Here is a 12,500-nt window from a genome sequence, read left to right as displayed (position 1 = left end):
CTTTATATGCCTTATTTTATCATACTCAGAAAACTCATGTACTAAAAAGTATAAAGAAAGTCTTCGTATCAGTTAACATCCCAAATATTTTGAAAATGTTTAGTCTGGCGCTGTAACGTGGATGCCTATGATAGCTGATCTTGTTGTAATATTGTTGGTATAATTACCGACAATATGTTAGGTTAATTAATTAAAGAACACAAGTGCAATTAATGTGATATTTTATTGTGGCAGTTCTTCGCTCTTCAAGAGCTTTGTCAAGCTGTTATGGCATGACAAAGCTTCTGGAGAGCGAAACGTTTCCACAATAAAATGTCACATTAGTTGCACTTGTGTCCTTTTACCTAGCCGATCTCGTTGCATCGTACAACGGAAATCAACAGTTGTGGAACTTCATTTGTCTTTGCAGCGTATTTTCATTGCTGCATCATATTTATGGAATCTTCTTCCATGCTCGTCATTCATGTCCGATTAGTTGTCGAGAAAAAAAAACAAATGTGAGTGGGGGAAATTTAGTTTGAGTTACATGCTGCAGCCCCGGCATCCGTAACTTTGAAGCAGTTGATTTACCAGCTCCTGGTACTGTGGCTGTTGTCTCTCTACCTGCCAAGACAATCGTCACAGACGTTCTTTGAACGAATTCCAAGTTGCTAACTCCAGATCATTCATCACCATGTGAAAATCACTGGCAGACATAAGGTAGCAAATTTATGGACTCATGTATGCGGCTTCCTCAATCTTGGCCACACTTTGTTTGGGAAACTTTTCTAACAGGTATATAAATGTTGGATGATCCATGTCCATTACCTTTACTAGTTGTTCGACGTGACCAAGTTTGACGTACATAGAATGACAGCAGCAAATGGTGACTAAACATTATGGCTCCTCAGTGTGGAAAATTTTTCTAATGATACTCGTCCGTGATATCTAAAGATGGAAACAAAACAACAATGCTGTGCGCTCTGAAAACTATTCAGTCTGAAAACGTGTTTATGAAGAGTCGAGTATTGTACATTTTCACAAAGTGATATCACTTTCATGAAAACATGAAAATCCTAATTGTTAGTTTGCATTTTTTTTAATTATAAGCCAACTTTCAGGATAATACTGCTGGCAAATCACAAAAAAAAGTGGTCTGCAAAGCCCAAATTCTCTTCCAGTCAGAGACAATAAGGTGATTCCCGTTAGTCTCTTTTAAGTTCAGTGAAAACTTCATGTTCTACAGCGTCTCAGAACAAGCAAGAATATAGCTGACTGAACAGTTTTTATAGAAATTATAGTTTTCTGTTTCTTTTCCTCTCTTTGGCTTGTCTGATTCTAGTCTCTTTACTCATTTCGCAATACGGCTGGACTGAAGCCTGTCATAACTAACCCTGGCTTACGCAGGAACATTGGCTTTTAGTTTAAGAAACACTGTCTTAAAATCTTCCACAACCAGAATGTCAGAGTTTGCTTATCACTGAGCTGGTTTACCAAGCGAACAAAAGAATATCACGACCACCACATAGTTCCTATGATAATTGTTGAAAGGTTGATGATATCCTGAATATCTCTGATGACAAGTTGATGGTGTCCTTATTTAAATTATTAATAACTTGATTAGGATGTCGTCTCTTATGTTGTCTTCCAACTTTTGAATATTAACGATATTTTACAATAGACCCATCGTTGCCTGTCCTGAAAAAAAATAGTTTCTTTGTTTAGTTACTGTTGATTAATTATTCGTGAATATAGATTAATATGAGTTAACCTAACCAAACCTTAACGTAACCAAGAATAACAAATATAAAGATTTCTGAAATATTTCGAGCCTGCAGGAATGAGAGATGGGAAACTGGAGAGCAGATTGTATCTCTACATTTAACTGACAGGTAGAGGATGTCCACACTGGCTTTCACCATGGGATGAGAGCTCCGGAGGACCTCACGAACAACCAGTGCGGCATTATCATTGACTCTGTCAGTAATGAGGATCTTGGAGAGTGGAGATGCACTGTGCACCTACCTGGCCGGTCACTGACAGGCTCAAGGAGAGTTGAAATAACAGAGGCGGAAGGCAAGTGTCTTCTGGAGTAAAAGCTGTTATTACTTTATTATTAGTTGAAACACTGCTTTATTTTACACCAAGGGATTGATGCTCAAAGTTGAACTAAATACATAACAGGATAGAAGATAAGATTAAAAAAAATGTTTTGATATAAAAAACGGAATTAGTGCGCATAATTGACATTAACTAGAATGTTGACTTAGTGTAAATTAGTTCAGTTACCTATAATGTTGAATCACTACTTCAGTCTGTATTCACGTCTCTTACAACTAATTTACACTGATTCAGTGTAAATAAGTCATTTAAGCAAAGTAGTACTAATTCAGAAACCCCAGAACAGACTATGTAACCAAATTTACACCATAATAGAGTAGAACCCGCTCTCATAAATCAGGTAATATTTAACTAGTTAAAATAATATATAAGTATTGCTGCTATATAGTACTATCTAAAACACATTTCCAAGAAAATATTATTTGACATTACTCTCACATTAATGTAAGTTTTATAAACATCACTTAGAGTTAACCCCAAGTTTTCTCCTCATCACAGAATGCCTTGGGTCGTTTTTGAGGTTGGGAGGAGAGTGTTATTACTTCCATGAAGACAGTGCAATGAACTGGTAGGTAAATGTGTGATAAAAACAGTGTAAATGAGAGTGCTTAGAAGCAACTTTAAGCTGGGCTAGTTTACTGTCTCTTCTGGTTAGAGGCGCCTCTGGATCTGTTCCAAAGTATTCTAGAAAAAAAATTCTAATATTAACTTAAAAGAGATGTGCTGGAAAGGTTGTAGGAGGGACCACCGTTAGTCGGGAGGCCTGGTTATGGACCTGGCAGCGGGGGGCGTTGACCCCTGGAGCATCCTTCAGGTTGACTCCTGTTAAGTAAACGCGATATTTTCTTATATCTGTATGTCAAAAATCCTCAAATCCTCGAGGAAAGTTTATGAACTCTTCACTGTCAGAAAACGATGAAAACGTCTTTTTATAACAGGGATTCCATCCATCTCGGTTTAACCTGGACAGTTCCGGGTTTAGGGGTGGTGTCCCACCAAATTTGGGTCAGAACCCCAAATATTTTTTTTTTTTTTACAAAAGTGTGAATTAACTGAGTGTCTTCTTTGAGAAATATTCTTAATCTTTTTTTTATTAATCTCTATGTAAATTATTTTAACCGAGTTATTTCACTGTTGCAATCACAAATTTCTCTGATTGTTATATTGAGTGACGGCTTCCCAACTAAATTTTGGTTTTTCAAAATGGTATCCCAATACTAAATGTATTTCATTCGCTGCACGATCCCAGAAATGTATCCCGTATTGCATAACTCCGACACTGCCCTCAAATCTTTAGCAGAAGACACGAACCTCAGAATCATCACTGCCGATAAAGGAGGTGGTGTTGTTATCTTGAACACTAACGTCTACAGAAAAATGAGCGAATGGAATAGTGCAGAATGCATACACAACTTCAACGTAGATACTTCAACCCTTCCACTAAGACACACCGGGTTTGATGCTAAAATGAAGAGGGTTGAGGGGCTGAAACCAGTAGGATGAAGCACTCGGAGATTTTTACACGAAATCCAGTTCTTCAATTTCCCCAATTTCTTACATAGAAATGTCACACTGGAACCTGCACAATCCAAAATCAATCCAAAATTTTCTCTAAATAAGAGCGACCAACGTTGAAGGCTTTTGTAAGAAAGTAAGTCAGTAAAATTTCAAATTTCCTCTTACGCTGACTCAACCCACAGAGCATCATCCTTGTTAACAAATACATCAGTATTAATGTTTCGAAGCCAATCAGAAGAGACTTTGTTTGGTTAACAAATATTCAATGTCCAATGCAGCCCAATAGCTACGCGAGCCTTGTGGTTAATTGCTAGTGTCAATAGACTGAAGTCGGTCAGAAGAGGTATTCTCCTATAATCACATATTCCATCGCTACCACTTTTTTTTTTAACTATTGGGGGGATACTGGTAAATTTGTACCTACATGAACGGAACTTATTCAGTGGTATCCTGTCTGTAAGCTGCATCAATCATTAAATATTGAAGTCGTTTAAAAGGGGTAAACTTAATTATGTTCAACATGATATGACAGGAAAAGAAATCACGCTATTTTACGAACAAAAACTGGGAAAATGATACACACTCCATTAACAATTCAGATATTCCAATTTTGACACCATTCAGAAGAGAACCCTTCATTATCTTACAAAAACCGAAATTTCAGGAATAAGCTGCATAATTTGATCAGGAGGAACCTGCACGCGGTAACAATTACAGGGAAGCTTTCCCATGGTACACTAAACCCGTCTTAAAAAGTTGAAGACGATTGAACGAGGTGTTCTCAGGTTATAAACGAAAGTTCACAGGAAGAAGCAAAAGGCAAAAAGCAATTAGTCAGCCGTATCAAGGTACCCATTCGAGAATATCTCGTAAGTTGTGCAAAGATAAAACAAGAAATAGTTTGCAGAGTCAGTAACAGATTTTCTCCGGCACTTATTGAAAACATATTTTACGCATGTGGTACATAATGGTAAAAGATTATGAGATGAATTACTTGACAACTGCCTCGCAGTTGAGAAAATACTGAGAAAGATTAATGAAACGGTAATTGGTAAGGAGATTGTGGTAAAATTGACATAAAAGCCCTTCAAAAGAGAGTAGACAAAAACTTGTCAATAATAGATGAAATTATATCATTAACGACGCCAACTCTGGTTAAAATAAGTAAGTAAATGTTGTGGTGGAAAATTTAAATATTAAAAAAAAGTTTGCAAAGCGAGGATGTACTCACCTAGTTGTACTCACCTAGTTGAGGTTGCGGGGGTCGAGTCCGAGCTCCTGGCCCCGCCTCTTCACTGATCGCTACTAGGTCACTCTCCCCTAGCCGTGAGCTTTATCATACCTCTGCTTAAAGCTATGTATGGATCCTGCCTCCACTACATCGCTTCCCAAACTATTCCACTTACTGACTACTCTGTGGCTAAAGAAATACTTCCTAACATCCCTGTGATTCATCTGTGTCTTTAGCTTCCAACTGTGTCCCCTTGTTACTGTGTCCAATCTCTGGAACATCCTGTCTTTGTCCACCTTGTCAATTCCCCTCAGTATTTTGTATGTCGTTATCATGTCCCCCCTATCTCTCCTGTCCTCCAGTGTCGTCAGGTTGATTTCCCTTAACCTCTCCTCGTAGGACATACCTCTTAGCTCTGGGACTAGTCTTGTTGCAAACCTTTGCACTTTCTCTAGTTTCTTTACGTGCTTGGCTAGGTGTGGGTTCCAAACTGGTGCCGCATACTCCAATATGGGCCTAACGTATACGGTGTACAGGGTCCTGAACGATTCCTTATTAAGATGTCGGAATGCTGTTCTGAGGTTTGCTAGGCGCCCATATGCTGCAGCAGTTATTTGGTTGATGTGCGCTTCAGGAGATGTGCCTGGTGTTATACTCACCCCAAGATCTTTTTCCTTGAGTGAGGTTTGTAGTCTCTGACCCCCTAGACTGTACTCCGTCTGCGGCCTTCTTTGCCCTTCCCCAATCTTCATGACTTTGCACTTGGTGGGATTGAACTCCAGGAGCCAATTGCTGGACCAGGTCTGCAGCCTGTCCAGATCCCTTTGTAGTTCTGCCTGGTCTTCGATGTGTGTGTGTGTGTGTGTGTGTGTGTGTGTGTGTGTGTGTACTCACCTATTTGTACTCACCTATTTCTGGTTGCAGGGATCGAGTCACAGTTCCTGTCACCGCCTCTTCGCTGGTAGCTACTAGGTCCACTCTTTCCATGCTCCATGAACTTTGTCATATCTCTTCTTAAAGCAGTGTATAGATCCTACCTTCAATACATCACTTCCCAGATTGTTCCACCTCCTGATAACTCTATGGTTGAAGAAATACTTGCTAACATCCCTGTGACTTTCTGAGATTTCAACTTCCAGCTGTGTCCCCTTCTTGCTGTGTCCCATCTCTGAAATATTCTGTCCCTATCCACTTTGTCAATTCCTCTCAATATTTTATATGTCGTTATCATATCTTCCCTATCTTTCCCGTCCTCCAGTGTCATCACATTAATTTTCCCTAACGTCTTCTCTTAGGACATACCCCTTAGCTCTGGGATTAGACTTGTTGCAAACCTTTGCACTTTCTCTAATTTCCTGACCTCCTAGACAAGATGTGGGATCCATACCGGTTTTGCATACTTTAATATGAGCCTGACGTACACGGTGTACAGAGTCTTGTATGATTCCTTGCTCAGGTGTCGAAACTCTATTCTTAGGTTTGCCAGGCACCCACATGATGAAGCAGTTATTTCGTTGACATGTGCCTCAGGGGATGTTCACGGTATTATACTCACCCCAAAATCGTTTCCCTTGAGCGAGGTTTGCAGACTTTGGCCCCCTAGCCTATACTTTGTTTGGGGTCTTATTTGACCTTCTCCAGTCTTCATGACTTTACATTTTGTAAGGTTAAACTCCAGAAGCCAGTTGTTGGACCATTTCTCGTTGTTTCCTTCCTGTCAGGTATTCTCTGATCCATTGCAATTCTTTTCCTGTTATTCCTGCCTGCTCCTCTAGCTTTTCCTCTCGTGCGGAACTGTGTCGAAAGCCTTCTTCCAGTACCACCTCCAACATCTTAGCTCTCCACGTTTATGGTCCCCCATGTAGCTAAATGTTTCCCCAGACAATCTCCTTGTGATTGAAATCACCCACAACTAGTAACTTTCCCCTGCCCATGTGGGCCCTTCTTGCAACCTCAGCTAGTGTATCAACTATTGTTCTGGTGCTCTTATCATATTCTTGTTTTGGCCTTCTGCTATTCTGTGGCGGGTTGTAAATCACTGCATTCACCATCTTGGGACACCAATCTGAAGTTTTCCTACTATCTAGTCCCTTGCTTCCATTCTGTCCATTCCTTCTATTTCCTCAAATCCCAATTCATTTTTGATGAACATTGCAACTCCTCCTTTCCCTCTGCCCCCCTCTATTTCTCCTCAGGATTGATAACAGGATCATCCCTCTGAGCTTTGTTTCCCTGAGTACTATACTGTCTGGGATGCGTCCATGATTCTTTCATGACACTCTTCACATTTATTTCTTATTCCATTCCGTTGGTGTTCCATATCTTCAGCTTCTTTTCTAATACTGTGGTTCGGGGGGAGGGAGGGTTGTGGGGGCTGGGAGAGTGGGAGACCTAGCAGGATAATATGAGGCTGCTGTGAACGTAGAGTTTGTGGTGTCGGTTGGGACTGTAGGTTTGGGTGTGAAGGTGGAGGTTGTTTTGGGATAATTTTCTTGGTTGAGGTGGGGTTGTCGGGGTCGAGGGTCTTCTGTGGGAGGTTCTGAGGGAGGTTGTGTTTGCTCTTCCTCCTGAGTCTGGGTTGCCCTGCCCGTCTCCACCCTTGACTCTCTTTCCTGCTCCTTGCGTCTTTGTATCCTCTCACTTTCTGTCTTTCTTCACGTATTCTGCCATGGTCAAGGTACACCCACTGGTAATTTGATGAGCCCCTTAGTCATATTTTCTTCTGCAGGATCCTATTTTGCATCATTTCTGACTTAAAAATCAATTTGACTGGACAGTTTCTTCCCACTGAGAAACCTCCCTGTTCTGTGAAATTTGTCAGCTAGGTCATGTCTTCCTCTCCTGTCTCTTTCAAGATATTTTCAGTCTCTTTCTCCTCTCTATGTCGTCTTTTTTTCATAAGCTGCTCCTTCGGCCTCCTGAAGCCCATAAACAAAGACTAACGTCTCTTTCATCCTCCTTTTGAAATACCCTTTGTATCTCATGATCCGATTTAAGCATCGCCATTGCTTCTTTCCTTAACATGTCTTGATCTCTCGATGATCTGATAACGCCCCTGTACGAGACCTATGTGTGTGTGTGTGTGTGTGTGTGTGTGGTGTGTGTGTGGTGTGTGTGTGTGGTGTGTGTGTGTGGGGTGTGTATGTGTGGTGTGTGTGTGTGTGTGGTGTGTGTGTGTGTGGTGTGTGTGTGTGTGTGGTGTATGTGTGTGTGTGTGGTGTGTGTGTGCGGTGTGTGTGTGTGGTGTGTGTGTGTATGTGTGTGGTGTGTGTGTGTGTGTGTGTGTGTGGTGTGTGTGTGTGGGGTATGTGTGGTGTGTGTGTGTGGTGTGTGTGTGGTGTGTGTGGTGTGTGTGTGGTGTGTGTGTGTATATGTGTGTGTGTGTGTGTGTGTGTGAGTGTGTGTGTGTGTGTGTGTGTGTGTGTGTGTGTGTGTGTGTGTTTGTGTGTGTGTGTGTGTGTGTGTGTATGTGATTATGTATGTGTGTGTGTATGTGTGTGTGTATGTGTGTGTGTGTGTGTGTGAGTGTCTACCCTTGTGTGTGTGTGCTTGTGTGTGAGGGAGGGAGGGTTAGGGGGGGTAGGTGGTGTGGTTGAAAGATCCGTCGTGTAGGCACAAATTTAGTCTCGTTTATCTTTCCCAATTATGCTACTCTCTCCACTTATTGCCCTTTCTGGATTTACATATTAATTGTTGCTGATTATTATCATTTTCCTTGTTCACATTGAGAGAGGACTTCCTAACTTCCTAAGTATTCTTACTGCTAATAACTACCGGTAATAACACTGCCTGTGTGCATGTGTGCATGTGTGTGTGTGTGAGTGTGTGTGAGTGTGTGAGTGTCTTGTGTGGTGTAATGACTGGCCGCAACTTCTTGTGACCTGACACAACCCTCCTGGGACTTGACCGACCCTCGCACCGTCTTACAATGTTGCCCTTAAAAGCTTGTCCCACCTACCTTCTCACACTCGTCAACACTATATTCACTATGTCTATGCTATTTCTATTCTAATTCTGGTAATAGCTTGCAGGAGTGAGTGACCAGTATCAAACAGTATGCAAGGCCAGCCAGGGCCGTCAACATGCAAACCACAAATAGGCGAATAAACTTGCGCTCAATGGTGCGGTGACAGGTTGCCAGCTGCTGATGACGGAGTCGTCGTACGTAGGCCTTAAATCCCTATTTTGGAGATCCTTCACCCGTGATGTTTATAACCATATATTCTCATACATCCCGCTTCCTCACGCGATGTCACTCTTCACTGATGATAGTATACACTTCACATTATATACACTTCACTTTATATGTATAATGGCGCACAACTTGTCGTGACGTCACTTCTTCAGGCCTACCGCTGCCAATGTGTCGTGACGTCACTTCTTCAGGCCTACTGCTGCCAACGGTTTGCGCTTTGAAATATTATGATTCCATCTTTCCTCTCACTTTCTTTAACTAATAACTTTAATTATCACTCGTAGTATTGTTCACTGACGTTCCACTACCACTGATTACTGCTAGCTGTTATTGCACGCTTTTCAACGCTAAGGTTCTCGGAGCCTTGTTACCCACGTCTGCACCCCACGGACCCACGTGTGTGTGTGTGTGTGTGTGTGTGTGTGTGTGTGTGTGTGTGTGTGTGTGTGTGTGTGTGTGTGTGCGTGTGTGTGTGTGTGTGTGTGTGTTTAGGATACAAATGAAAGAAATAATAAGTTAATATCAAAATTAAGAAAACAAAATAATAGTCGTTTTTAGATATAATTGTTTTGGGAGACATTATGTGAGTGTCATGGTTTGCTATTCCTTGAAAGTGTGTGTGGGTGTGGAGGTGAGAAACTTTAAATACGTTGCCCCCCTACGTCAAGAAAAAAAAAGGGGGGGAGGAGCAGCTCCCTCACCTAATAATACCTACGGTGGCAGTACACTGATGAATCTTCTGTTTGTACTTTGTGCAGGCAAGACGCCCGCGACTACTGTAGATCCTTGGGGTCACTGGCGGACCTGGCTGTAGTGAACGACTGTCATCAGTTATCTCTTATCTGGAACCACATCCTCATGTACTGTGAGTAATGGCATAATTGTCCTCCCATCATCCCATTAGAACCTACTAATTCATACTCCCCCATACTCACATATACAGCATGTTTTCTCAATGTGAATTAGGATAATCTTCCAAGATACCTGGCTAAACATATAAGCCTCATCAGTTTCCATACTTTAATTCGTCTCTCCTTGTTTCCTTATACCCAGATGAAACAACTTGGCACTGGATCGGCGGCAACGACAAGGAAGAGGAAGGTTCTTTTTATTTTGTGGATGGAAGCGCAGTACCGGAGGGAACACCTTTCTGGCGTCCTGGGGCTCCAGAAAGCGATGGGGACTGTCTTAATTTATCCGAGAAACACGGATATTTCAACGATTATCCCTGTGATAATGTAGCCCCTTTTATCTGCCAACAATTATCTGAACAATATGTTTGATAAAGTCAATACTGAACTGATGAAGTTATGTATAGCTACCGCTGACGAAGTTATTCCCCACCACAAGTGGCAAAATTACATACAGCCACTGATGGCGAAACTACTTACCGCCACCACAGGTGAGCCAAGCAATGCAACCATTGGCGAAGCTATATTCTTTCAAAACTGGCGAAGTTATACGTCGCCGCCGCTACTGGCCATCTGCAACCATTGTAACTAAATATATTGACTTGAATTATCAAGAATTTTGAGTGCGAGTAAAAGGAAGTTTTTTGACCAGTTATCTTACGGAAACCAATAAACCCTATTTTTTCTCAAATTGCTATACAAATAGTAAAACATGCACATACACAGCCTAAAACTATTCTTCTGATTAGATCCATCAATGATGAAAGCTTGAAAAAGTTTTAAAAATTGACAGTAAGTTTGAAGCCGCTCGGAACTTTCTCGTAGAAGTGTAGTTTCATAGAAATCGCTATGTTATTTTACTTATGAAATTGGCAAATTGGCAGTGACACATCTTAATAACAATACGAACCTTTCGCTTACTAACAATCACCGGCATTGAAAATTTTAAATTAATCAGGCGAAGCATTCTCAAGGTATTGCATGATAACCTTGGAAGAAGGACAATCGACAATCATTCAAGATAACGGGATTCCCTAATTATTCTTTCAAATGTAATTTCTCCAGATTTTCCAAGTATGATTATAATCTCAAATGACCGCATGAAATCCATAGATGTGCTCCTCAGTCTTGGTAATAGGCTTCTTAGAATGTGCCATATACATTATACCTAACTACCTTTACCAGTCTGGGTACCATGCAGTTTTTGTTAGTAAGTTACAACTTTCATGTCAATACACATCGATATTTCAAACCATCCTTAATAAAACAATGCAAAAAAAAAAAAAAAGGAAATTAAGAAAATTTAAATCCAAAATTCACAGATTTGCAACACTAAATGACGTTTTATTTTGATACAAATGTTTCGAGAAGTAGGTACGCTTTTTGGAAATTACAAAAAATAGGTCCATGGCAGTGTACCTGCATACATACTTCACCCTCATGCCATTAAGTATATCTAGATATGATACCGCATATTTTTAACATAGAGTAAACAACATTATAGCTGACTGGTAGAAACTTGACAAAGAAAAACTAATAAACGTCTCCATGTGTCAAGAAATTGAACATAAAACTAGAAAATGAGAAACAGATAAACGCTGTGAACCTGCTTTCATTTCCCTTCCTGGTTTACTTTCTCAAACTGCTTCCTAGACTAAAAAATGAACACAAGACTGATTCCTTCCATTTCTTTCCAGCAATAAACACAGTTTTGTAATTTTTAGTCAGCTAGCGAAGATGGAGTTTTATTTACAATATCAGTAACGCACAGGCATCCAGACCAACTGTCCTTCAGGCAGTAGACAAGTGCTTCTCGTGAGAACAACTCCAGCTGACATCTTGTCCCACAACACTGCGACGAAGGGAATTATATTTTATGCGCCTTTTCTCACGCGCAATGCCTACGAGATTTAGAACACTGGAAACCCTGACCGCAGCAAGCTAGTACATAACGTTCATCGTAGCTGAAGGAAATATACACCTGCAGACATTCCTAAACTATTAACATGAGTTGTGTGCTTATGCTAATTAGGTTCTCGTTGGCGTTTGTGTTAGGTTAGCTAGTATTGTCAACGTGGCACACACAGCAAGCATAACCCCAGTGGACAGCAGGGTGTGTGTGCACGTGAATATGACTCATGGTGACCTTCATAGTTCTCTACTATCCCAGCAGACGCCTCTATCATCTACGCCGCCGACGTGTAATAACGTCAGGGAAGTCACTCTCAATTTCTACAGTGGCGTCAATCAGGAATTCCGGTACTGTTATGGGAACATGAAAATGGGAGGTATTTTCAGGTAACGTAAAAACTGACATTTTGATGAATAACGTGATGAAATCCTAGTATTAAACGCAGCCCAAATAACCACACTGGCTCAGCTGCATAGTCACAACTGTAGAAGCTCAACTGTACAGTCGGGCTCGCACGTTTTCGGATAGTTTCTCTGGTCTTAGGACTTCCTTGTCTTGCTAAGACAACTGATCAATATTTGCACTGATGATCTGAAGGGAATGAGAAGAAGTTTTCACATAACATCATATGAA

General features: G+C 41.0%; 2 protein-coding genes across 5 annotated transcripts in view; both read left to right on the top strand.

Moving 5' to 3' along the window:
- Window positions 1-11,560, top strand: part of LOC128687986 (collectin-12) — a 19,774-nt gene extending 8,214 nt beyond the window's left edge. For both annotated transcript variants that reach the window (XM_053775632.2, XM_053775631.2), the window contains exons 3-6: window positions 1,872-2,055; window positions 2,599-2,668; window positions 9,803-9,909; window positions 10,098-11,560. In XM_053775632.2, the coding sequence (XP_053631607.1) occupies window positions 1,872-2,055; window positions 2,599-2,668; window positions 9,803-9,909; window positions 10,098-10,327 (591 nt within the window). In that variant the 3' untranslated portion in view covers window positions 10,328-11,560. The remainder of the gene's footprint in view (window positions 1-1,871; window positions 2,056-2,598; window positions 2,669-9,802; window positions 9,910-10,097) is intronic.
- LOC128687989 (lithostathine-1-alpha) overlaps window positions 10,347-12,500 on the top strand; it is a 16,986-nt gene continuing 14,832 nt past the window's right edge. For 2 of the 3 annotated variants that reach the window (XM_070083697.1, XM_070083695.1), the window contains exon 1: window positions 10,347-10,446. In XM_070083697.1, the coding sequence (XP_069939798.1) occupies window positions 10,347-10,446 (100 nt within the window). The remainder of the gene's footprint in view (window positions 10,447-12,500) is intronic. The other variant, XM_070083696.1, reaches the window with a different exon arrangement.

Source organism: Cherax quadricarinatus, chromosome 10 (assembly GCF_038502225.1).
Source record: "Cherax quadricarinatus isolate ZL_2023a chromosome 10, ASM3850222v1, whole genome shotgun sequence".
NCBI classification, from domain to species: Eukaryota; Metazoa; Arthropoda; class Malacostraca; order Decapoda; family Parastacidae; genus Cherax; species Cherax quadricarinatus.
The sequence above is the reverse complement of the archived record's forward strand: the minus strand, read 5'-3'. Positions and strand labels throughout refer to the sequence as shown.